We start from the raw sequence: 27,070 nt of genomic DNA, 5'->3' as shown, positions 1-27,070 counted from the left end.
GAGAAAGATTATGGCACATACATCAATCTTAAACAAATGGGATATTTTTTGACCAGCATGTAACATCTGTCCAGGCCAGATAGATGTACAGTGAGCAATATCTGTCTTGTCTTCACTAAAACAATTTGGTGGCCCACTTTGTTTCTGACCATCCAAAGTATATGATGACAATGAAGAAAGATAGAAGCGACCTCCAACAACTGACACTTGGCGAAGCCAGAAGCTATCTGCATGACTATTGTTCATAATATCCATTCGAACAAGGAACTCCTCTAAACTTGATGGGCAATGAGTTATTTGCAATGACACATCTAAAGATGGAAGCACCTGCAAACAGAGATGTGATCAAACTTTAGTACCGGTACTCACATCTTTGTAGATTACTTCTTTTGTAGGCCAACAAATTAAGATACAACCCACTAAAAGAAACAAGGGAACAGACATTTTTTAAAAAGATAAGATTTACAAGTTGCAAGTGCATTTCTTCATGATTAATTTGAAAGATCATGGTATCATTTATTTCAAATACAATTGATCGATCAAATTAGATTGGAGAATTCAACAAATACAGCCACTGCTGAAGTTCCAAATATCTTACAACATTCCTAGTCTACATGCAGTAAAAGCAATGAAATCCAGCAGATGAATATAAAAATGCATATTTCATAACAAATATGACAAGGAAACGAAATGCATATTTCATAACCCATATGATGTGATCACATAAGACCATATGGACCCATATGCTGTCATGCGGACCCAAGACATACTTAAATTACCTGAGTCTTCATCAAAATAGAAAAAAAAAATCTGCAAAATATGCTGAATCACATAATCTCTAAGAAAAACAATAGTACAGAATGCAGTAATACCAATCCAATCATGCATAGGTATGCCTCCTGAGCTGCATACATTGAACAAAGAAAACCAATAACCATATGTCAATATAGAAATGTGGCAAAAAGAGCAGAAGGAAAGTCCTTTGTAAGAAAAATATAAGCTACATCCTATGGCTTTCACAGTATTTGCCAGAACTGTGCAACCATTTATGCCCAAATGAAAATAAACAGCACAAGATATCAAGAAGGAGAAATTCAATTCCTGAAAAAAGTATGCATACATCGCGCAGTCGCTTAATGACTGTTTTTGCCTGCTTTCTCAGGTCAGGTCTAACAAAGAATGCAAAAATATATGCTGAGAAAAATTAGAAAAGTTGTTGAAGATGAATCGGAGGCTACTCGGGGAGCATCACATGATACCAAATAATCAAAAAAAACCTTTCAATATTTACTAGTAATTGTAGGGAAGCCATAACTTCAGGGAATTCTCTATTCAACAGGAGAAACTTCAGGAAAACCCATGAAGTCCTGGATTTTAGTTCTTAGTACAAATAACAGAGATACTAAAAAGTAAAAGCCTAGGAGAACCATGAACTTTCAGTATCAGAGAAAATAACTTTCAGGTTTCCATAATGAACAAAGGATTTCATGTAACAGATACTCTGTGATGTCTATTCTGCACGATATTGCATTTTCAGTCTTGAAGCTACTAACCACATTCCAGATTCACTTTGAATATTTCACTAAATTGAGTATCTAGTCCTCTCAAGAAAGTTAACTTTTTAAGAATAGCAACAAAAGGAACAATCCAAACAATACGGAATTCATGCTTCTGGCGAATCTTGACTCAGATACAATTGCATGAGACTTCTAGTTCCCATCAATGATTTTTGAAAAACTCAATCAGTTACAAGACCCACTATTTTCCTCCAAGAAATTCAATTGAAAAATGGAAGCTAAGCAATCTTAACAAAAACATCTACATTCAAAGACATTGACCATAATATGCTTGTGAACTAAGTCACAGGGACTCGGCAAAGCAGGCGCCGCACCCGCGTCGATGCAACGTGACACGGGTGCGTGTGTGGCACCGGGTACGGTCAACACGACCCTGGGTGCGATCAACGCACCCAGGGTCATTTTCGTCCACGTTTTGGACGTTAAAAAAAACGATGAAAAGGAGGATTAGGGCAAAAAAAAAATTGCCCTAATCTCTCCTCTCCCGCGCAGCTCAGCTCAAGCTCTCTCCTCCTGACGGCTCGACGCCACCTCCTAGGCTCCTCCTCTCCCTCGTCACAGGTACGTACCCTCTGGCTCCCTATTGCTCTCTTCTTGTGTCGGCAATGGAGGGGTCAAGCCCCCCCTCTCGCTCTCTTGTTGGGTCGGCAGGGGAGGGGCTGAGCCCCCCCCTGCTCCCTCTGTTTTCGGCAGGGGAGGGGGTCGAGCCCCCCTTCTCGCTCTCTTGTTGGGTCAGCAGGGGAGGGACTGAGCCCCCCCCCCCTCTCGCTCTCTTGTTGGGTCGGCAGGAGAGGGGCTGAGCCCCCCTTGCTCCCTCTGTTTTCGACAGGGGAGGGGGTCGAGCCCCCGTCCCTGCTCCCTCTTATTTCAGGGGAGGGGTTGAGTCCCTCCCTGTTTTTGGCAGGGGAGGGGTAGATCCTCCCTCCTTGCTCCTGATTTTATTATATATACATAATATATATATTATATACATATATATTTTTTATATCAAGATAATGTTTGTATAATTGATTTGAAATTTTGAATGTATTTTTTTTTGTGCTTTCAGGATAAAAATGACGGATAAAGGGAAAGGGCGTGCGTCATCCTCATCCCAACATATGAGTTCTGCTGCTATTTTTGTTGATAGTTGTAGTGGGATTGATGATGTGGGGCCCCTATGGGTACATGTAAACAAACTTGCAAAAACTGGAGAAGAAAGTGGTGAAAACAAGAGATTTTGATGCAAACTCTGCGAAAGAGATTTTGTTGGGTCTTACACAAGAGTGAAGGCTCATTTGTTGAAGATACCAGGACATGACATTTCAGGATGCATAAAAGTTGATGAGGCAATGCGAAGACAATATAAGAAAATACAAGAAGAATATGAGAAGAGAAAGACAATGACCAATTTTTGTGCAGTTAGTGTGCCATTTGCAAACTACCAAGAAGATGCTGAAAAAAAAAAAGAAAAGTCAATGTAGTAGGTAGATGAACGATACAAGCAGCATTCAATACGTATGAAAGAGAAGAATTGGATAGAAAAGTTGGGAGGTATTTTTATTCTAGTTCACTCCCATTTAATGTGGCTAGAAATCCTTATTGAAAGGATTTAGTAACATCCTTGGCAAATTGTAATTTGAGTGGTTATGTGCCTTCAAGTTCAGAAAAAATACGAACCAAACTTCTTGCAGAAGAGAGGGAAAATGTGGAAAGGTTGCTGGAGATTAAAAAATATTCATGGGAGCAAAATGAAGTTTCTATTGTGTCTGATGGATGGACAGATATTCAAAGGCGTCCACTAATCAATTTCATTATTTGTTCGCTTAGTGGCTCAATATTCTTAAAAGCAGTTGATGCATCTGGAGAATATAAAAATGCAGAGTATTTGAAGGGGTTGTTTATAGAAGTCATAAAACAAGTGGGTGATCAAAAAGTGGTACAAATCATTACAAACAACACTCCAATTTGTAAAAGTGCAGCGTTGAGTTTGGAGAGTGAGTACTCTCATATTTTTTGGACTCCCTGTGTAGCACACAGCTTAAATCTGACTCTAAAGAGCATCTGTAACCCCAAAGAAGAAGAAAATTCACAAGCATATGCTTTATGGATTGAAGATTTAGAAAGAATTGTCAAAAGCATTAGGAATTTTGTTGTTAACCACCATTGCGCTAATGTTATATTTAATACGCATTCTGACCTGAAATTGTTGAAGGTCGCTGAAACACGTTTTGCCTCCATCATTGTGATGGTGAAGAAGATTAAAAGAGTGAAGAATGCTTTGGTTAACATGGTGACTGATGAAAATTGAACATTCTATCGTGTTGATGATGATATCAAGGCTCAAGAAATTAAAAAATTCATTTTTGATGATGAGTTTTGGGATAGAGTGGTATACTTCTTTCAATTTGTGCAACCTATTTGGGAAATGTTAAGAGAAGTTGATAAGGATGAGCCCATGCTTCACAGAGTTAATAAAATGTGGGATAATATGATTGAAAAAATACAAGCTATAGTTTTCAAGCATGAAGAAAAAATTTCTGCATTGGATGATTCAGAATTTTTTAATCATATTCATTCAAAGAGCAACACTCTTTTGCATTGCATGACACATTCTCTTAATCCAAAATATTATGCAAATAAGTGGCGGGCTGGTGGTATTGGTCGTGTCCCTCCAAATTTAGACTCAGAGCTATCAAGACATAGAAATATGTGTATGACAAGACTTTTTCCAGAAGCATATCTTCTACATCAAGTCATACAAGAGTTTGAAAAATTTTCATCTTCAAGATTATATGGACCGGCATTATTCGCGAGAGAAGAGGATAATATAGATCCTATCACATGGATGTCAACATTTGGATCAGAAACACCACTTCTCCAACGTCTTGCATTAAGATTGCTATCGCAACCTGCTAATTCATCTTGTTGTGAAAAAAATTAGAGCACATATTCTCAAATCCACAACATGAAGAAAAACAAACTCACCAGCAAGCGTGCAGAGGATTTAGTATATGTTCATTCAAATCTTCGATTACTTTCGCGAACCAATGATGAATACAGGTACCAATTTGTTGTCTTAGTTATTTAATTATTTCTTAGTTCTTCATTTAAATATACTTGTATTGTATTTAACATTTTCAAATTAGGTTTGTAACGCAGACAAGAAACATCCAAATTTTGGGATGTAAACCCAGAAGAGTGTGACTTCGAGGGAGAGCATGATTTCAACATAACAAACATGAATTTAGCTGAGCCCAGTATTCCTTCTAATGATGCATTTGATGATGAAGAAGAAAATTATTACGATTCATTACTTCATCAGGATATACTTTGGTATGTAATTTAGTTTTTTTCTGCTTTACTTATTTGATTAATATTTAGGTTGATTTATGTAATTGCTTTACTTATTTGATTGATATTTAGGTTGATATATTGCATGCATGATGAATGATATTATGACAATGTTAATTGTTAAATGTTAAAACTTCAAAATTATATATATATATTTTTTACATTTTTGCCCTTTTGCACCCCTGCACCCAAGATTTTTTAAAGTGCCGCACCCCCGCGCCCGCACCCATGTGACATAGCTTGTGAACTAAGCTGGCCTTAGAGGAACTATCTATGAAAGTATGACTGTTACACTCTTTCCAGACTGCCCATAATGCAGTAATAAGTCAACATCTTCAAACATATCATGATCACCTGCTTCCCAAGTTTGAGGCCCCAATAGGAGATCTCTAATACACAAAGTTTTTTAACTACAAAGTTCAGGTCCCAGTCGAACAAAAGAGCCGCTGAAAGGAATTGCAATACCAAAATAAGTGAGGGACTGATCCTCATTGCAGCAGAGGATGCATCTATTCGCACTGATGAAGCCTCGTCAAGTAATTTTGAATGCGGACTTTGTCCAACAAGACTACCCGGGCAAAGGATGGCCCCCAAAAACAGTTTTTCAAGAACAAACTCGTACCAGATTCCAGAATAAACCTGAAAAATGAGGCCACCTAAAATACACCATCCATATCAAAGCGCCGGGTGATTTTATCTGATATCCCCTCCACTGGATGCATCTCCAGTAGGAGCTTCAGAAGGTCCAGCCAGTCCCACAGCTCCACTAAATGTTTTGGTTTTTTGTGTGAGTTCTAGTTAATTTATTCAATCTATTCAAACTTTTCTGGGTTTTTTTTATAACACGAAAGACACAGACCCTTGTGGTACATGTACAACATTAGTCCTTGTCATGTCTAAGCTCACGTAACATACACAACTTCAATGGTTCATCCATCTTCCAGCATACTCACAAAATCAGTAACTTCTAAGACACCAGCACCAGAGTTCTACCAGATGGTCAAGAAACAGTCAGCAATGTTGTGGATCAACAATAAGTGACAAATGCACAACGGCATATGTAATCACAAAAAATCAAGTAATTTGCAAAAAAAAAAGTGACATAAGGTTCAGGAGTATCTTTTATAATTTCATTACATTAATCATGTGGAGTTTTCTTATTATGAAATAAGATGATGCTATTGATCAGGTTCTCTTTAACATCCACTGAAACAAACACATGTTAAAGAAAAAATGAACAGAATAACATTTGGTAAAAACGTTAAAACAGGAAGCAGATAAAGTAGTAAAGTGTTCAACAAGATAGAGTTAGCAATATAGCATATGCTCAAAGAATAGAATAAAGAACATGATGCAAATTAGAGAGAAAAATCACAAGATCAGACCTCCAAATTATAATGCATCCTCAAAGTTCGAAAGCTCATCTCATCTGATAGACTTTCCATTTCATAGTACACCGATAAGTTCAAAGATATGCTTCCAACCATACCAGCATGAAACCAAAGTGGCCAATGAAAATTTTTCAGGCCTTCAATTGTAGCATCCTTCAAATAAAAAGCAACAAAAACAACATTATAAAAATGATAATAGTACAGATGATAAGGATAGTTGGAAAGTTTTAGAACTTGTAAATTGATCTTATTTACCAATTTTTTATTCACCTTTGGAAATATAAAGACTGAACTCTTAGATGAATTCATGAACATCTCTGTAGAATTATTTCCTTCCGAGATGATTAAATCTTGAAGACAGCAAGGGAAATCTAAGTCCAAGTCTTTCTCTTTTCCAGGGATGACAAATCTTGGGTTGCTGATGCTCATTCTTATATTCTTCAGAAGAAATTAAAAAGTTACGTGGAAAAAGAAAATATGCTGATTACATGCTAAAAATATTTCAGCACTGTAAATTGAAAAGGCTGCAACATATAGAAACATTAGAACCTAGTGGGGAAAAAGACTTTCAAAAAAAATTGCTGATATCATACTTTTACAGGTGATTCTGAAATATTTGATAACTCCAATACCAGGCGATGCAGCTCTCCCTTATATGCCCTCTGAGGCATGTTATTGATACAACCAACAAGCTTTGGTAGACTCTGATGCCAAAAGACATACTTCAGTTCTAATCCTCAAAAAGAAAAGTTGAGAAATATTATGCACATCGGTCACCTTGAGAACAACAAACTTTAACTTATGATCCCATGAAATCGAATTCTTTCTTGTTTTGCCTCCTGTCTTCTTTTCCAGTTCAGAATCAAAGACACGGCAACCCACAACCGAACCTGACAGTGTCCATCTCACTCCAACTATTTTTAGAACTCCTGCTGCTGTAGGAGTGACATTTAGTTCTACCTGAAAAGAATACAAATCATAGATACTCCATCATTTTCTTGCTTAATAATATGCTAGAAACATCTAACATACAGTTTATATGATAAATCAAGCATACAGATTTAAAACTATATATGCACATATTAGCAAGAAAGGATAAAAATTTACAGGTCCAATCAATGCATATAATTAATTATATGAAAAGGTGAATGTGCACACACAAGACAAAAAAAAAAGGATAAAATTGAGGTGCCAGAACAAAGCAATAGTTTCAATCTATGTCACATGGGTGCGGGTGCGGGTGCGGGGATTCGGCACTTCCAAAAAACCCGGGTGCGGGGGTGCGGCAGGGGCAAAAATGTAATAAGTAATATATATATATATATATATATATATATATATATATATATATATAAAGGGGGTTGGGGAATAGGCGGGGGTTTTTTTTAAAAAGGGGGTTGGGGAATAGGCGGGGTTTTTTTTTTAAACTTTGCAGCTGTCAGGCAGTTGCTATCAGCAGCTGACAGGCAGCTGCTGCAGCTGTGCTGACAGCTGCTGTCAGCAGCTGTGCTGACAGCACAGCTGACAGCTGCTGTCAGCAGCTGTGCGTGAAAACTGAAAAACTTACTTTATGCTAGGCAGCTGACAGACTAGCATAAAGTTTTTTAAAAAAAAATTTGAAGCCCATTTGGGCAATTTTTTTTTTTAAAAATGGACATTAATGATCCTGGGTGCGGTCAACGCACCCAGGATCGAGTTGACCGCACCCGCGTCGAGTCGCGTCGACGCGGGTGCGGCACCCTCCTAGCCGAATCCCTGTGACATAGGTTTCAATATATCTAATTTGAAAATGCTTATTTTACATACTCCTACAGCTCTTGCAGGTTTTGATACTAGACCTATTTTTACATATTCTTGCAGTTCATGAAACTCCAGAGAAAACCACTCAGAAAAGCTTGTGATTCAACTTATTCACTATAATTAAACTTTTATGGGGCATTTCCCACCAGTTATCAATGGTTCATCTGATTCACGTACAACCACTTTTACTAAAATGCTTCGCACAAATATTCTTTGACTCAGTTTTTCACTCATTGACCTTGTCTGTCTTTTGATCAATATTCCATCTGTCTCTTTAATATCCCTTGTTCATGTTCTCCTAGCTTATCATGCTCATAATCAACTAAGAACTTATTTTTCAGACCACAAGTAGCATGTTTTATATGTATAAATCTCACCAACAAAAAAATTAATCAGAAAATGGATTTGTCTTGGCATTTCACCCCCCTGTCTTATTAGTATCTTACTGTGTTCTGTTTATTGGTCTATTTGGGAAGCTTTTGCATCACTTAGCCTGAGTTGTTTCATATCTTAAGTGAAATCACAGCATAAGAAATTAGAATAAAAGCAGGTTTCCCTGATATACACAAGAGATGATATATACAACCTATTAAATAGGGACAAAAAAGATAAACATGTTAGAAATGGTATCCCACCTTCAACATAAGAGAAAGAGAAGCACAGAGGGAGAGAGATATCGATGGCTGCAGAAAAACCCACTCAATTAGGGTTTGTTGTATTCTCTATTAGATATACACAAGTACACTTTTATTAGGGTACAAAAACACCCTTTACACAAAGTATGGAATTTACAACATGCCATTAATGAGCATGTGTTTAAATACAACTAAAACAGATTGGGTCTGGATCCTGAGATCTAGACCCAGTCATGATAATCTTTTCAAAACATAACCCTAATAAATAACACTGTCATTCGGTGCAGTCCACAAACTGTTCCAGGAAGATTATTCCAGTGAATAGCATGCAGCTCATGACATTGCAACTGGACAGAATGCAATCCCAGATATGATAGGCGGCTCTCATATTCATCAAGGCACTTTTGAGTCCACACAGCCCACCATGTTAAGGTGAAATAGATCAGGACATCCATCAACAAGATAGATCATCCATGATGTCTTTTCGGCATAGTAAAAAAAATTGTTCTCAGGAATTTAACAAAAACGCAATTTCTCAGGAGATTTTAGAAATTCTTGTTTTTATTGGGAAAATCTCCTGAAAATCAGTTTGTTAAAAATAATATGAATGAACATTTAAGAAAAAGAACTGTCAAAATATATAAGAGGAACAATATTAGCCAAGATTTTAATGCATACTAGGTAAGCAATGGTAAGAAGCTAAAATTGTAATATGCATAATAGGTCAATAATGGTCTAATGGTAAGAAACTAAGGTTAATGCATAATAGGCAAGTAATGGATAAGTGATGTGGATAAGTAGTCTGAGTCTCGTATCGCCGAGGAGGAGAAACGAAGTCACCTTCCCTCATTACTTAAGAGGCTTCATGCCCTTTCTCATCCTCCACAAGACGGTGGTAATCACTTAGGGTTACCCAAGTGGGCTTTTTCTGTGTGAACAGTTCTAAAGTTTTTGTAAGTGGGCAACTGTACTATCATGCCATCTAATAAAAATGCTTTTATCATATGTATTGTCATTTTAAGTAGTGATATAATCGTGATAATATTGTGAAATAGTCATGATAATATCGTGAATTATTTTAAAACAGTGAGATTTTGAATATTTCACAATATTATGAGGAATGTCAAGGTTTTTTAATATTTCATGACAATAGAGATTTTTAAAATATCTCAGCGATATTTGTGACTACCTTTCAGTAGAATTTTGCACGTTTGTAACTGCTTTTCAGACCTTTATTCAAAGAAAATGCCAAAGTTTATAATGAAGCCGCACATAATCCACGATGGATTATATGGATAAAGGCTATGAATGAAGAAATTTCAATCCTACATGAATATATGAAAAGTGGTCCCAAGGCCCAATCATAAGGATGTGGTTGGTCGTCACTAGTTATACAGATCAAATACAAGGCCAATGACAGCATAGAAAGGTAAAAAATAAGTTATAATCAGGAGGATGACAGAATTTGATGAGATTTTCACTGTCGTTGCACATACTGGAACTATTTGGATTGTCTTCTCTTGCTACTACCTACAACTAAGATTCAAGTCAAATCAATGTTAAGAATGCCTTCTTACACAGGAATCTGCATGAGGAAGTTTAAATGGAGCATCCGCTTGGACACCTAGAAGATGATGCCCATTTCAATTAATTACAATTAAAAAAAGTAAGCCATCTGCTGAAACAAGCTTCATGGGCCTGGTTTGAAACTTTTAGCACTATAGTACACTCTCTTGGTTTTAATAGGAGACATTGTGATTACCTACCTATTTTATTCATTGTCACGAGTTGTATATTGTTAAAAAGTGTATATACATATATGTATAATTATATATAATACATGTATATTTATATATTATTTATTTTTTTCCTTTTTCTTTATTTATTTTTTGTATTTTTAGGTTGTCTAGTTCATTTTGAACTAGACTCAAACTAGTCAACATTTTATGTTGACTAGTTTGAATAGCCATTGGAGCTAGTCCAATCCACAAATAGAGCCGTTGGACTAGCTCCAACGACTCTTTTGCAGCCTCCTAAAGGCTTTTCTCTCCCTCTCTCTTATGTATATAAACAGGGGTAACTCTCCTCTCATTATAACAATGTTTTTTAAGCATTTTATGCGAATGAAGTAATTTTGTTATTTTCTTATTGAGATCTCTCATTTGTGCCCTTTTGTGGGTTGTGATCAAGGTGTCTTTAATAGACACTTGTTGTAAGCATTTGCGCTTTTGTGGAAGATCTTCATTTCATTACATGGTATATAGATCTTGGAAGCGTTTTTAAGCTTGGAAGCTTCTAGATCTTGGAAAGTTGCTGCCTCCTTTTCCATGTCATTTTAGCAAGTTGATTTGTCTCCTTGTTCGTGATTCAAGTACTCTTGTGCTTACATAGTTGAAGAAAGAAGTGGTTCGAAAGATCGTTGACTACTCCAAGATCATGAAATCGTGATTGTGTTCTTGCTCTTTCTCCTTTCTCTCATCTCCTTTCTCTTTTCTTCACCCTTGTAAGAATGGATAACAATGATAAAGTCACTATCATGTCCGCAAAACTAAATGATACCAACTATATGATGTGGGCTTCAATTATGAAGCACCAAATTTGAAGGAAGGTTGTGGGGGTTAGTAGATGGTCCCAATTTAGAACCGAAACTAATTCTCACAAAATTTGAAAATGAGAAAGATGTATCTCTCACGGAAGGAGAAAACCCTAAGGTATTAGCTACATATGAGAAAAAGTGGAAAGAATAGAGGATGGGGTATGCTAAGATCATGTCATAACTAATTAATAGCGTAGATATCAAGAAATGCTCTAGTCTTGCAAAGTTTGAGCATGACAATAAGTCTTGAAAATACCTTAAAAATATGTATTCTCTTAAAGACATTGCACATGTGTGCAATTTACAGGACAATGTGCGAACTATGACCCAAAGGGACAAAAGTATTAAAGAATACTATAATGAATTGTTCGAACTTTGGAAAGAGATAGTTCTTCTTGAGCCAAAGTAGCATTGTCCCGAAGGTATCGAACTTCGCCAAAAACAACTCGATATGAAACATTTTAACCAATTTGTAAATTATTTGAGGCTGAAATTTGAAACAACCAAATCAGCCCTTCTACATAGAGGAAAAGTTTCTTTCAGTGTTGTTAAAAATGTGCCTCAAGGCGGAAAAAGCATGCCTCGCCTCAAAGCGAGGCTCCTTGAGCCTTGAGGCGCATATAAAAAGCGCAAAGCCCTTGAGGTATACACCTCAAGGCGAGGAGCACGTATTTTTTTAAATGATTTTGGGGGGCAAATAGGGAGACCCCTGACCCTAATTATGGTCGGGGGCCTCCCTTTTTTTTGTCTCTCATCTCTCCCTACTCTTTCGTTCTCTACCCTTTCGTCTCTCCCTGCTCTCTCGCTCTCCCTACTCTCTCATCTCTCACTATCTCTCATCTCTTGCTCTCCCTCTTTCTTTGCCGACAAGAAGAAGAGAGGTACGCAATTTTTTTTTTCCTTTTTTTCTCTTTTATCTCTTCCTCTTCATCTTCTTCTTCTCCTTCTCTTTTTTCCCCTTCCCCTTTCTTTTTTTTTGTTATGTTTTCTCCTCCTTCGACGAGCTCTCGCTCACCACTCTCTTTGTTTTTTTTTTCTTCTTCTTTTTCCTTCCTTTTTTTTCCATTTTCAGCTATGCTGCCAATCATGTTATGCTGTGTAGTTAATCCTGTCAATCTTGTACATAATCCTGTTAATCCTTTTTTCCCTGTTATGATGTATATTTTGTTGTCAATCCTGTTATGCTGTGTAGTTTTTTCACACCTATATAATTTGTTTTTATGTTATATAATTAGTTTCTCAATTATATAATCAGCTTCTTAGTTATATAATCAATTTCTCAATTATATATGTTATATATTTAATTAATTATATAAATATGTGTGTATTTGTGTGGAAAACAGATATGCATACATGTTAGGACATTATAATTTGTTGTTAATCCGGTTATGCTGTCTAGTTTTTTTCAAAACTATATAATTTGTTTCTAAGTCATATAATTGGTTTCTCAATTATATAATCAGTTTCTTATTTATATAATATGCTATGTCACATGGGTGCGGGTGCGGGTGCGGGTGTGGGGGTGCGGCACTTTTAAAAAACTTGGGTGTGGGGGTGCTGCAAAATATATATATATATATATATATATATATATATATATATATATATATATATATATAGAGAGAGAGAGAGAGAGAGAGAGAGAGAGAGATATAAAGTCCAAAAGTTGGTCATAAATGACCCTGGGTGCGGTCAACGCACCCAGGGTCAGGTTGACCGCACCGGGTGCTGCACCCGCATGCGCACCCGCGTCGCATCATGTCGACGTGGGTGCAGGTACCCAGTTGGTCGAGTCCCTGTGACATAGATAATATGTTTCTCAGTTATTTTTACATGTTAATCTCATATTTTAAGTATTTATTTGAGATTTTTTATTTCTTATTGGTTATTGCTTCATAAATAAAGCATTTTATTTATTTATTTGTATTTTTAGATATTTTTTATAGTTTTTTTTAATCAGTTTCTTTAATCATCTTATGCTGTGTAGTTTTTTTCACAACTATATAATTTGTTTCTAAGTTATATAATTAGTTTCTTAATTATATAATCAGTTTCTCAATTATATAATCAATTTCTCAGTTACTTTTACATGTTAATCTTATATTTTTTTAGTATTTATTTGAGATTTTCTATTTTTTATTGGTTGTTGCTTCATCAATAAAGCATTTTTTATTTCTTTATATTTTTAGATATTTTTTATAGTTTTTTTTTTGAGTTTTCAAAAAAAAATTAAGGCTTACGCTTTATGCCTCGAGGCTTAAATCTTGCCTCAGTTTTTGGTAAAGCGCCTCGCTATGCCTTAACGTTTTTTCACAACATTGGTTCCCTCTATTGTTGACACTATTGAGCAATTAACTATGGAGGAAAATAGGCTAAAAAAAATACTCCAAAGAATGAAGAGGATTATGTTCCAGTCGTATCTAGATCAGAGAACTATATGCGTACTTATAGGCCGCCTCATTTTGGTAGACAAAGCAATGATTATGACAAAAAGAAAGTGATTTGTCACCATTGTCATGAACCAGGATATTATAGGTCTCAATGTCCCAAATTAAAGAGAAGAGATGAAAAGAAAGTTGTATCAATTATTTCATCACAAGAATAAAAAAACCAAGGCAATCAAGACGCACCCGTATTTATGGCACAACTAATGGAAATTCTTCAACCTCTTCTCAAAGGAGTATCTTCCTCAATCGAAGCCTCAACCGGAGTAGTTGTTTCATCTTTTTTCAATCCCAGTAACTCACATTGGCTTTTTCATATGACCCCAAATAATAATAGTTTGTCTGAATGTTATAATAACTCAAGTGTGTTAAATGTTTTCATAGCCAATGGTACATTTCTTGAAATAAAAGAAATAGGAAATTTAAAAAAAATTCAAAACTCCAAAAAAAAATTTATCCCAAAAGTTAGATATATTCCCAAATTAAATTTAAACATTTTGTTTGTCTATCAAATATCTGATTATAGGTGTAACATCTCCTTATCTTCTCATGGTTGTTGGGTAAAGGATCGCCAGTCAGGGAAGCTGATTTGGGAAGGTCATAGAGAATGATGACTCTACTATATGGATGTTTTGGAATAATGTTCAGAAATTGGATTTGGATCTATGGCATAAAAAACTTGGTCATCCTCATATATCAAAAAAACCAACACTTTCCAAGTTTAGGAAAATTCTGTAATTCTAAAACTTTTTCTTGTAAAGATTGTATTCTTGGTAAAATAAAAAGATTACAATTTCATGATAGAACTTTTGTTTCATCTAGGCAACTTGAGTTAATACATTCGGGTGTTTGGTTTCCACATCAATCATATCAAAAAGTAGATACACATATTATCAAATTTTTGTTGATGATTTCTCTATGCATACTTGGATCTACTTAAAACATAAATCAGAGGTCTTTTTGCATTTTCAAACATTTCACAAAATGGCTAAAAATAAAGTTCAAAATGATTTCTTCATTTTTTGCACAGACTCAAGAGGAGAATTTTTGTCAAAAGAATTTAAAGATTATCTGAATTTACATGGCATCACACATCAAAGATCTTTTCTCACACACCACAATAAAATGATTTGGCCGAAAGAAAACACAAACACATTATGAAAACTACTAGACCTTATTGATAACAAACCAAATACCAAAAGAGTTTTTGGTTGAAGCAGTTGTAACTGCTACCTATCTCATTAACCGAATGTCATCTTCTTTAGAAAATATAACCCCAATTGAAAAGCTTGTTAAATCATCTTCTGATTACTCTAGATTAAGAGTTTTTTTATGCAAACGTTTTGTCTTCACTAACAAGTATGACAAACTCTCTCCCTGTGTCATTCCTTGTACTTTCTTAGGTTATGCAGATAACCAAAAAGACTATAGGTGTGTTAAATTATGTAATCAAATCTTGTAATCCAATATATATTTTATATATATAAGGTAATACATATACATATACATATACATACATATAATATATGCACATGTATCTACCTATTATATATAAAATATATATTTATTTCTCTTTAGCCGTAAGGGTATATTCATAATTTTACACATTCTTTTTTGAGAATATGTATGTAGTTTTTCTTTTTTGTTTTCTTTTTCTTTCCTTTTTCTTTTATTATTTCATCTTTTAGCTTTTTGCACATGGAGGGGCCCACCCAACATGATCGATGGGCCCTCCAACGGTTATAATTATAACCGTTGGAGGGGTCCCAACGATCATATTGGGAGCCCCTCCATGGCCTCTCATTGTGTATAAATAGGGGTGTTCCCCCTTATGTTCAGGTATGGCTTTGGGACAAAGCCCAAGTGTTCAATAAAGGTTATATTCATTTTTTAATGCATTTGTGAGATTGATTGATTTGTGCTTTTGTGCACAAGTGTTCTTTGTGTTCTTATTGTGCATGTGTGCACTTATCTTTCATCAAGAATATTGGGTCTTGATTATAGTATCTTGTTAAAGATACTTTTACATGGTATCAGAGCTAAGGTTTTGAGGAAGAAAGATCGTGTGTTTTTTCCACATTCTTGGGTGCCTCAAAAAATGTCCCTTCAAGCTATTAGAGATTGAAGTGGATCACTTCCTTCGGCCAATATTTTAGAAGTCTTCTTTGTCAAGAAAGACTTAAAAATTTATTGAGGTACGCGTTCTTTTTTTATTTCTATCCTCTCTAATGGGCGAAAAAGACTCTCACTTGTCCTTCGGGTTTAAACCATGGTTGTCAATTGAGGAAGTGGGAGCGGGAAGCGATACGAGAAGCGGGAGCGGGAAGCGAGGCACTTTCAAAATTTTAGGAAGCGGGAAGCGTGGGACCACTTAGGAGCGATTCGGAAGTCGTCTCGGAAGCGACCTAGGAAGCGAACCGGAAGCGACCTAGGAAGCGAAAAAAATACAAAATACAAAAAAACTAAAAAAAAATGGGGGAAGTGCGGGGGAAGCGCGCTTCCCCGCACGCTTCGGAAGCGTGCTTCCCCCGCACGCTTCGGAAGCGGGACGTTTCGCGCTTCCCCTTTTACTTAGGCGCTTTCGGTAACTCTGGTTTAAACTCAATGGTTCAAACTATCATGTTTGGGCCGGTAATATGGAAGCCCATATTAAAGGGAAGGGGTTTTGGGGGTATGTTCAAGGTTCGATACCGGAGCCCGAACCAAAAATTACCATTATGGAAAAAGAAGATATAAAGATTCTTGAAGGAGAAGAGAGGCAAATAGCTCTTAAACATTATTCAAAGAAACATTACGAATGGGAAATGAAAAACTTCAAGATCTTATCTTGGTTTTTCTCATCCGTTGAAACTAAGATCAATGCCAACATCATCAAATTCAAGAAAGTTTTTGAAGCTTGGCTATATCTTGAAAAAATGTATACTTCAAGAGATTTATCACACAAATATTACCTTCAAAAGAGGGCTTTGACCTTACAACAAAATGAGATGACTATTCGGAAATACTTTGCCGAATTGTCTTTCATTTGGGACGAGTTTGCTATACTTGAACCCAAATGGAGTGGTGAAGCTATAGAGCTGACACAAACAACTTGAGGAATATCGCTTTTTTAACTTCCTAAATGATCTTAGACCCGAATTTGAACAAATTCGGTCTTTCTTCTTTCGCATCTCCTGCCATTGAAGATGTTATTACCAAATTGAGTGGGGAAGAAACCTGTATGGGCAATAGTAAAAGCAATCCTAGCATCCTTGCAACCTCCTCTATTCAAGAAGAATAGTGAAGGGGTGAATGTCGTTTCAAGACCGGGTAACCATGCGAAGACTTACAAACCTCCTCATTTTAAGAATCAAAATCAATGAGAAAATTGGCAAAATGGAAAGAGAGACTATAGCAAATTAACTTGTCATTTTTGTAAAGAACCGGGGCATAACAAACCAATTTGCCCAAAATGGAAGAAATTGCTTGCAATGGCCACCACCACTCAACCGGAAGAACGGCCATCCTCTTCAAATGGGTCTCTCTCTCTACAACAAATTATGGACGCACTTCAACCTCTTCTCAAGAGAGGAATTTCCAGAGCCGCTATGTCAACCTCTTCCCCTCCCGGTAAGACATCTTGGCTCTTAGATTCTGGGGCATCATTTCATATGACCCCAAGTGCTTGTTCTCTTTCCGAATACTCTAAAAATTCTTCTTTATCTTTGTCTCAACGGTGGATGGAACATCCCTTGAAATTAAAGGAATAGCAATTTCGAAAAACGAGATTTTTTTATTCCAAAAATTAGATTCATACCAAAACTAAATTTGAATTTACTTTCGGTTTCTCAACTCTCAGACCATGGTCGTAATATAAAATTCTCTTCTAATAAATGTTGAATACGGGATCGCCGGTCTGGAAGGTTGATTGGGGAAGGCTCTAGGAAAGGAGATCTCTACTATGTCGATTTTCTCCAAGTTTTCAAGAATCAATTTTGTAATGTTGTCCAAAATAAAGATATTCATGTATGGCATAAGAGACTTGGACATCCCAATATTGTTAAAATTTCATATTTAGCTTTCGTTAAACATCTTTGTAAAGGAGTTTTACATGTAATGAATGTATTCTTGGGAAAATGAAAAGTTTACCCTTTTATCAAAGATCTATGTTTACAACAAAACCTTTTGAAATCGTTCATTCCAATGTATGGGGTCCGACTCCTATGATATCTAAAGAAGGATTCTCATATTATGTGATTTTTGTTAATGATTACACTAGGCATTGTTGGATATACTTTCTCAAACATAAGCATAAAGTTTTTTCGACTTTCAAAATTTTTCATATGATGATCTTAAATCAATTCAATGGGAACTTAAAAATCCTTAGATCCGACTCTGGAGGAGAATACCTATCAAATGAATTCAAGAGTTATCTTGAAAATTACGGTATTCTCTATCAAAAATCTTGTTATAAAACTCCTCAACAAAATGGATTAGCCGAACGAAAGTATAGGCATATTATTGAAACAACTTGAACTTTGCTTATTTCGCAAAACATTCCAAAAAAAAATTATGGGCTGAGGCAACCCTCACATCGGTCTATCTCATAAATAGACTTCCATCAAAAATTTTGAACAAAATTTCCCCTTTTGAAAAAGTATACGAGAAGGAACCTGACTACATCAGGTTAAGGGTGTTTGGATGTAAATGTTTTGTCCTTACGGATAAAAATGACAAGCTTTTCCCAAAAGTCATTCCTTGTGCCTTTCTTGGTTATTCGAAAACCCAAAAGGGTTTTCGGTGTTATGATGTTAAAAATGACAAATTGTATGACTCCAGAAATGTGAGTTTTTTGGAAAATCTTAGTGGTTTCGAAAGTCTTGTATCTCATGATGAGAACGTGGATTATTCCTTTCTATTTAAAATGTTAGCTAAAGATGATGATACAAGTGATGATGAGTCTACTCAGAATAACTCAAGCGATAATGAAACCAAGAAAACTATCACCTCTCTGCCCTCTCCTCCTCATCAACATATCGATGAGGGATCATCTAGAGAGCCCATCACCTATGTCCATAGATATAAAAACACATTCAGAAGTGCTCTTGAAAGATATGATGACACCAGTAGGATTGTCTCTCCAAGAGAGGAGAACCTGCGAAGAACCGAAAGACATAGGAAAGCTCCCTCTAGGTTTATCGCATATGACTCTTTTTCACCTAAATATAAGGTCTGTCTTAGTGTCATTCATTCTTACATAGAACCTAAAAATTTTGAGGAAGCACGAAAATGTTCTAAATGGGTAGAAGCTATGGAGAATGAACTTGGTGCTCTAAAAAGAGCCAAGACTTGATAATTTCAAAATTCCTAAGGGTAAGAAAACAATAGGGTGTAGATGGGTATTTAAAGTAAAAACTAAAAGCGATAGATCCTTTGAGAGATATAAAGCAAGATTAGTTAATAAGGGATATAGTCAAGAATATGGGATTGACTATGAAGAAACTTTTGCCCGGGTGGCCCGAATGGTCACTGTCCGTTGTCTCATCACTGTTGCCTCAATCAACAAATTGAACATCTATCAAATAGATGTTAAAAATGTATTCCTAAATGGTGATCTGAATGAAAAGGTATATATGGATGCTCCACTAAGAATGGAGACTCCCAAAGGGAAAGTGTTTTGTCTTCGCAAAGCACTTTATGGTTTAAAACAAGCCCCCAAGGCTTGGTATGATAGGTTTAACTCCGTAATGTTAGAAAATGGTTTTTCATCCTGTTTCACTAACACTGCCTTATCATTCTGCTTTTATATGTGGATGATATGCTTATAATCGGAAGTGATTTTAAAGGGATTAAAAGCATAAAAACAATTTTGAATGATAGATTTGAAATGTCTGATTTGGGATTCCTAACTTATTTTTTGGGTATTGAAGTAGCATACTCTTATAGAGGGTATTTTTTATCTCAAACTAAGCTTGCCTCTGAGATTATTGAGAGGTCAGGTATTACGGATGATAAGGTTTGTGAAACTCCTGCTATAGTGGGAGTCAAAATAAAGATTGATGATGGTATTCATCTCTCTGATCCCACCCCCTACAGACAACTTGTGAGATCATTGATGTATCTAAGTATTACTAGACTAGATATTTCTCATGCAGTTCATACTGCAAGTCAGTTTCAACATGCACCAACATTGGTTCACGAGTGCAATTATGCGGGTCGTAAGATACATAAAGGGTACATTAAATAAAGGAGTATTCTTATCATCTTCTTCTGAATTAAAATTAATTGCTTATACTGACTCTGATTGGGGAGGTGACCCAAATAACCGTCACTCCACCATTGGTTTTTGTGTGTTCATAGGAGATTCGTTGATCTCATGGAGATGCAAGAAGCAGCAAAAACTGTCTTTATCCTCAACCGAAGTTGAATATCGTGTCATGGCAACTACTACCATGGAAATTGTATGAATTCATCAGCTATTAGAAGACATGGGGATCACTATTAGAAGACATGGGGATCACAATAGAAGGGCCCACCAAGCTATGCTGTGATAACAAGAGTGCAATATACATTGCCAAAAATCATACTTTTCATGAGCGGACTAAACACATTGAGATGGATTGTCACTATGTTCGGGAAAGGAGTTATAGATCTTCCATATGTAACTTCAGAATATCAATTGGCAGATTTTTTCACCAAAGCTTTATGTGTTCCGCGGTTCAATTTCCTCCTTGACAAACTTTCGGTCATCCTGCCCTAAGTTTGAGGGGGGTATTAAATTATGTAATCAAATCTTGTAATCCAATATATATTTTATATATATGGTAATACATATACATATATATAATATATGTATATGTATCGACCTATTATATATATAAAATATATATTTATTTCTTTTTAGCCATAAGGATATATTCATCATTTTACACATTTTTTTTTTGAGAATATGTATGCAATTTTTCTTTTTTGTTTTCTTTTTCTTTCCTTTTCTTTTTTTTCTTTTATTATTTCATCTTTTAGCTTTTTGCACATGGAGGGGCCCACCCAACATGATCGTTGGGACCTCCAACGGTAACGATCATATTGGGAGCCCCTCCATGGCCTCTCATTGTGTATAAATAGGGGTGTTCCCCCTTGTGTTCCGGTATGGCTTTGGGTCAAAGCCCAAGTGATCAATAAAGGTTATATTCATTTTTTAGTGCATTTGTGAGATTGATTGATTTATGCTTTTGTGCACAAGTGTTTGTGTTCTTATTGTGCATGAGTGCACTTATCTTTCATCAAGAACATTGGGTCTTGATTATAGTATCTTGTTGAAGATACTTTTATAGTTTTTATATTAAAAATAGAAAATTGCATGTATCAAGAAATGTATCCTTCTTGGAACAAAAAAGTTTTTTGATTTTGAAAAGGCCAAGTAACCGAATATTTTTTTTGATAGATTTGACTTCGAAGTCTGATAGTTATGACTATAAATGTGACCTTGATGATGACCAAGATTATAGATATAGAACATAATGTAATTAATGAAGAGCAAACCCATAGGGACACCAAATGTTTACAATACTCCAGACATAGAGAATCCAATCTTCCATGCGCATTGAAAAAATATTCAGAAGTACAAACTAGAAGGTCATCTAGAGTCTCTAAACCTCTTGGTAAATTTGTGTCCTACGAATTTTTTTCTCCCACATATAAAGCATTCATTACATTAATATATTCGTATATAGAACCTTGATCCTATACTCAAGCCAAAGAACATATTGAATGAGTAGAAGCCATGAGGATAGAATTAGAAGCTTTAGAAAAAGCTAACACTTGGACTATTCAAGATATTCCACAAAGAAAGAAACATATAGGTTATAGGTGGGTTTATAAGATTAAAACCTAGAGTGATGGAACTCTTGAAAAATATAAGACCAGATTTGTGGCCAAGGGGTATTCCCAAGAGTATAGCATAGATTACAAAGAAACTTTTGCTCAAGTTGCTAGGATGACCACAGTTAGGACCTTAATAGAGTTAGCTTCTGTTAGAAAATGGTTTATATTTCAAGTGAATGTCAAAACTGTTTTTCTCAATAGAAACCTAGTTGAAAAAGTATATATGGAAGCACCACCTGGTATAAGTATTCCTAAGGGTAAGGTTCTTCGTTTAGAAAAAACTCTTTATAGTCTTAAACAGGTACCAAAAAGTCTGGTATGACAGGTTTAGTCATGTTATGCTCGATATTAGATTCAGAACTTGCCTGACCGACACTGCTTTGTTTGTTAAGATTTCTGATGCAGGGATTATTATTATTCTTTTTTTATATGGATGACATGATTATCACCGAAGGAGACAAACAGGGAGTTGAAAACATTAAAAAGCTACTTAGAAATCATTTTGAAATGGCTGGTTTAGGTTTATTGAGATATTTTTTAAGAATTGAAGATGCTTATTGCCTTTGAGGTTATTTATTATCTCAATCTAAGTTTGCATTTGATATTATTTTCAAGTCTGGAATCACAGATGATAAAGAAAGTGGATACTCTATTAGTTGTCAACACCAAAATGTGCATTGATGATGGAGAACCTCTTGAAGAACTTACTCCTACAGATGGCTTATTGGAGCACTTTCCTATCTCTCTATTACTAGACCCGATATAGCATATGTTGTACACACAATTAGCTAATTTCAGCATGCTCTCACTTTTGTTCACATGGGAGCAGCTTTGTGTATTATTAGATACATTAAGTTTTTCCTTTCGCGAGACATCTTCTTGGTTGCTTCATCTTCATTAGATTTAATTGATTATACTGATGATGACTGGGGAGGTGATCTCAATAACAAGCACTCAACCACTGGTTTTTGTGTTTTATTAAGTGAATCCTTAATATCATGACAGTGCAAAAAGCAACAAAAGGTCCCTCTTTCATCAACCGAAGTCGAATACAGACACATGGTTATCACAACGATGGAAGCAGTTTGGCTCAGAAGACTGCTATCTGACATGGGAGTTGAAGTGACAAAAGCATCACACATGCTATGACAAGAAGAGTGTAATCTACATTGTCAGCAACCGAACATTTCATGAATGCACTAAACATATTGAAATGGATTGTCACTATGTCAGAGAAGAGTATCTGCATGGAACCATTGATCAGTCTTATGTTATATTATAATACCAATTAGCAGATTTATTCACCAAACCTCTCGTTGCTCCTAGATTTCATTTCCTCTTAAACAAACTTTCGCTCAATGTACTGTAAGTTTGAGGAAGAGTGTTCAAAAGTGTGTATATACATATATATATATATATATATTATATTTATATTTTTTTTCTTATTTATTTTTTGTATTTTTAGGTTGTCTAGTTCATTTTGAACTAGACTCAAACTAGTCAACATTTTATGTTGAGTAGTTTGAATAGCCATTGGAGCTAGTCCAACGGCTACAAATAGAGTCGTTGGAATAGCTCCAACGACTCTTTTGGAGCCTCCTAAAGGCTTTTCTCTCCCTCTCTCTTATGTATATAAACAGGGGTAACTCTAAGCATTTTATGCAAATGAAATAATTTTGTTATTTTCTTATTGAGTTGCCCTTTTGTGGGTTGTGACCAAGGTGTCTTTAATAGACACTTGTTGTAAGCATTTGCGCTTTCGTGGAAGATCTTCATTTCATTATATATATTACTATTGCACTTCTTTATGTTGATGATGGAGACATTATAAGAGTGATCAAGGGAGGATAAGGTTGAAGGGTATTCTGAATTCCAAGTTCATATGATTGTCACTATGTCAGAGAAGAGTATCTACATGTAACCATTGATCAGTCTTATGTTACATCACAATACCAATTAGCAGATTTCTTCACCAAACCTCTCGTTGCTCCTAGATTTCATTTCCTCTTAAACAAACTTTCGCTCAATGTACTGTAAGTTTGACGAAGAGTGTTCAAAAGTATATATATATATATATATATATATATATATATATATATATATATATATATATTTTTTTTTTTTTTGTATTTTTAGGTTGTCTAGTTCATTTTGAACTAGACTCAAACAAGTCAACATTTTATATTGAGTAGTTTGAATAGCCATTGGAGCTAGTCCAACGGCTACAAATAGAGCCGTTGGACTAGCTCCAACGACTCTTTTGGAGCCTTCTAAAGGTTTTTCTCTCCCTCTCTCTTATGTATATAAATAGGGGTAACTCTCCTCTCATTATAACAATGTTTTTTAAGCATTTTATGCAAATGAAATAATTTTGTTATTTTCTTACTGAGTTCTCTCATTTGTGCCCTTTTGTGGGTTGTGATCAAGGTGTCTTTAATAGACACTTGTTGTAAGCATTTGCGCTTTCGTGGAAGATCTTCATTTCATTACATATATTACTATTGCACTTCTCTATGTTGATGATGGAGACATCATAAGCGTGATCAAGGGAGGATAAGGTTGAAGGGTATTCTGAATTCCAAGTTCATATGAAAGACTTGGAAATTTTAAGATATATTTTTTGGAGTGGAAGCTGATTAAACTAAAGATGCCTTGATTATGAAACATAAATATGCTTTAGACTTATTCAGTCACCACGATATGTTGGATTGTAAATCTGTCCAAACTCACATTGCATTGAATAATAAGTTATTGACAGACCAGCGAGGAGATGAGCTATTTGGTGAACCAAAAAAGTTTCTTGGTCTAGTGGCGGCATTGCAATACTTGACATTTATGAGACCAAATCTGGTACATGCAGTAAACTAAGTCTCTTAATTTATGCATGAGCTAAAACAAAGTCACATTGAGGCAGCCAAAAGGATTATCAAGTACATTAAAGGCACTTTTATGGATGGGTAGTCTACAAGAAAGACTCTAGAAAGGATCCTCAAGCATTTCTTTGACTATAGGATCCTATTATGATGCAGATTGGGCAGGAGATCCTTCGACTAAAAGGTCAGTTACAAGTGTGTTTTTGAGGATAGTCTCACAATCCAACAAAAGGCAAAGGATGGTGGCTTGTTCAAGAACTGAAGCAAAATACAAGGCCATGGCAACAGCCACTTCAGATTATGGATTCATCATATTTAGGTGGCATTGCATCAGACCATGGGTAATCATTCCTATTCAGTGATAATAGTAGTGATGTGGTCATGTCAACTAATCTTGTTCAACATGGGAAAAAGAAGCACATGGAATTAGATTAACACTTTGTACCAGAAAGAGTTGAAAGCAAGGAATTGTAGCCTGTGTGAAGGAAGAAGACCAAGTTGTGGATTTGTTCACCAAGCTTATGACAAGCATTCCCCATTGGCATTTAAAAAGCAAATTACCCTTGTTCTCAAAAACCATGTACAATATGAGGGGCAGGTGTATGTGAATTTTATTTGTTTGTATTTATATTAATATATAATGGTAATATGGACTTCTATCAGTCCTAATACTTATTTCGCCCTTTATACATTAGAAGGGTATTTCTGTACAATAAGTTAAAAGTGTTAATATAAAGGGATATCCCCAGGCTGTTAGGGGTCATCCAAGCAGGTTTCCCCTTTTTGCTTCTCTATTTTCTTCTTCTTCCTCTCTCCTTTCATCTTGGCTGCAGGGCATGCTTCTCAAAGCATAAGTGTTATTATTGATGCAGAAATTACATGAATTTGTATTCTCAAGTTCAATATCAACACATGGAAAAGAGCTGAAGAAGGTAACATGGTCAGCTTTAATTTTATAATAGAAAAAACATGAATTAAACACTCATCCTATATAAAGAAAACCACATTTTGTTCACTTGTTAAGGATGAATAATCAGAAAATGATGGATATCAGTGCATAATATCACTAATTTATAAGTCTATGGAAAACTTACAGTAATGGCATCACTTCCCTTGAGTATAAAGTCAACCTCTGTTGTTATAAATGGGGGATTGGCATGTTCCCTGCCATCATTGACTTATGTGAGCAATCATGTCCCAACAATGAATAGAACCAACAGAAGGCATGATATTCTAGAAAGAACTGCATGGCAAGAATTTCCGGGTTCTAAAAGGAACAGGGTGAGACAGGAAGCCAAGAACCAGTCAAGACTTTTCCCAAGCACAAATACTTTCGCCATTATCCTTGTATATGCAATGAAACACAAAAGAACATAATGAAACAGATGCACATGCTTGCACACCGGACAAAAAGAAACTGAGAGCAATCCCTTTTGTATTATGAACACAAACAAACTCATGTCAAGTGATGGGCAATACCCGCCATTGATGGAATTTCTGAATTCACCATCATCATGAGCTGAAGTGTTTGATGTTACCTTATCCTCATCACCAGCAGGTTCAAAAGTCTCTGCCAAACCAAATTCGGTACTGTTAACACACCATGCTTGAACCAAGTATGGAAAATACACGAGGAGCAGCATGAAATCATCATACCTGATTCTTCAGCATAAGATCTTGAAGAGAACTCACAGAGGAGGTAGACTCCCTTGACATCAATGGGGATTTGAAGAGGATTTCTGAATTCAATATCCACCCTGATTGTTTCTGCAGCAGATTTAAGTAGGAAAAAATCCATGAAAAAAGGTAAGACAAGATTTGTTTTAAAGAAATTTACCAGAAAAATGATAAAAGGAATACAATAAAACAGGAAAAGAATAAGATAGATGTATTAGAATCTAATTTCAAAAGTGGAATCTCAGTGAAAGGAATTTCTTAGAAAAATTGATCAGAAAGCGTGTTGCTCCGAAAAAGAGGCCCTACAAAGAAAATATGAAAAGAGATCCTTTTCTACGAGTCTGGCATTGCATAGACAAAATGGTGAGATGCTTCGAAAGAACATGAGCAATAATGCACTGACTGAAAAGCTTGAGCAAATCTGGACAAAGATCTTTGAGATAAAATTCCATCATCATTGAGAAAACATTGGAAAGCATGAGAAGTATTCTCCACTAAACATGATTAAAGTTTGAAAACACTAAATTGAGATTAGTTTTACCAAGTTAAAAAATAAACAAAGATCTAATCTCATAGTCATAAAAAATGTATGACTAACTTCATCATCATCATGAAGCCTTATCCCAACTATAATGGGGTCAGCTTTATGAGTCTTGCTTATCCATTACTTCCAATCCAGGCCTACAACCCCAGTCACTTTAGAATTTTTTATGTGACCCAGTCTTCAATGGTTTTTCTCTTATCCTAATTCCTTCTACTTGTGTTGTGTCCAACTTTTGTATTGGTCTTGTGATAGGTCTCAGCACATGTCAAACCATCAAGCGAAATATAAGCAAATGCACTGTTAAAGTTCAGTTTATTTTCAAAGACTGTTAGAATAT

The 27,070-nt window shown here is 35.6% G+C and overlaps 1 protein-coding gene across 3 annotated transcripts in view; it reads right to left on the bottom strand.

Moving 5' to 3' along the window:
- The window catches only part of LOC149830485 (Tetratricopeptide repeat (TPR)-like superfamily protein), a 101,305-nt gene that overhangs the window by 8,583 nt on the left and 65,652 nt on the right, over window positions 1-27,070 (bottom strand). For all 3 annotated transcript variants that reach the window (XM_090016550.1, XM_090016552.1, XM_090016551.1), the window contains 8 exons: window positions 26,169-26,279; window positions 25,992-26,082; window positions 25,607-25,676; window positions 7,079-7,261; window positions 6,895-7,005; window positions 6,572-6,739; window positions 6,296-6,454; window positions 22-327 (listed from right to left, as the gene is read on the bottom strand). In XM_090016550.1, the coding sequence (XP_089872676.1) occupies window positions 22-327; window positions 6,296-6,454; window positions 6,572-6,739; window positions 6,895-7,005; window positions 7,079-7,261; window positions 25,607-25,676; window positions 25,992-26,082; window positions 26,169-26,279 (1,199 nt within the window). The remainder of the gene's footprint in view (window positions 1-21; window positions 328-6,295; window positions 6,455-6,571; window positions 6,740-6,894; window positions 7,006-7,078; window positions 7,262-25,606; window positions 25,677-25,991; window positions 26,083-26,168; window positions 26,280-27,070) is intronic.

This window comes from Nuphar pumila, chromosome 8, assembly GCF_984573655.1.
Source record: "Nuphar pumila chromosome 8, dmNupPumi1.hap1.1, whole genome shotgun sequence".
In the NCBI taxonomy this organism is placed as follows: Eukaryota; Viridiplantae; Streptophyta; class Magnoliopsida; order Nymphaeales; family Nymphaeaceae; genus Nuphar; species Nuphar pumila.
Note: the sequence above shows the minus strand (reverse complement) of the source record. Positions and strands in the feature narration are given on the sequence as shown.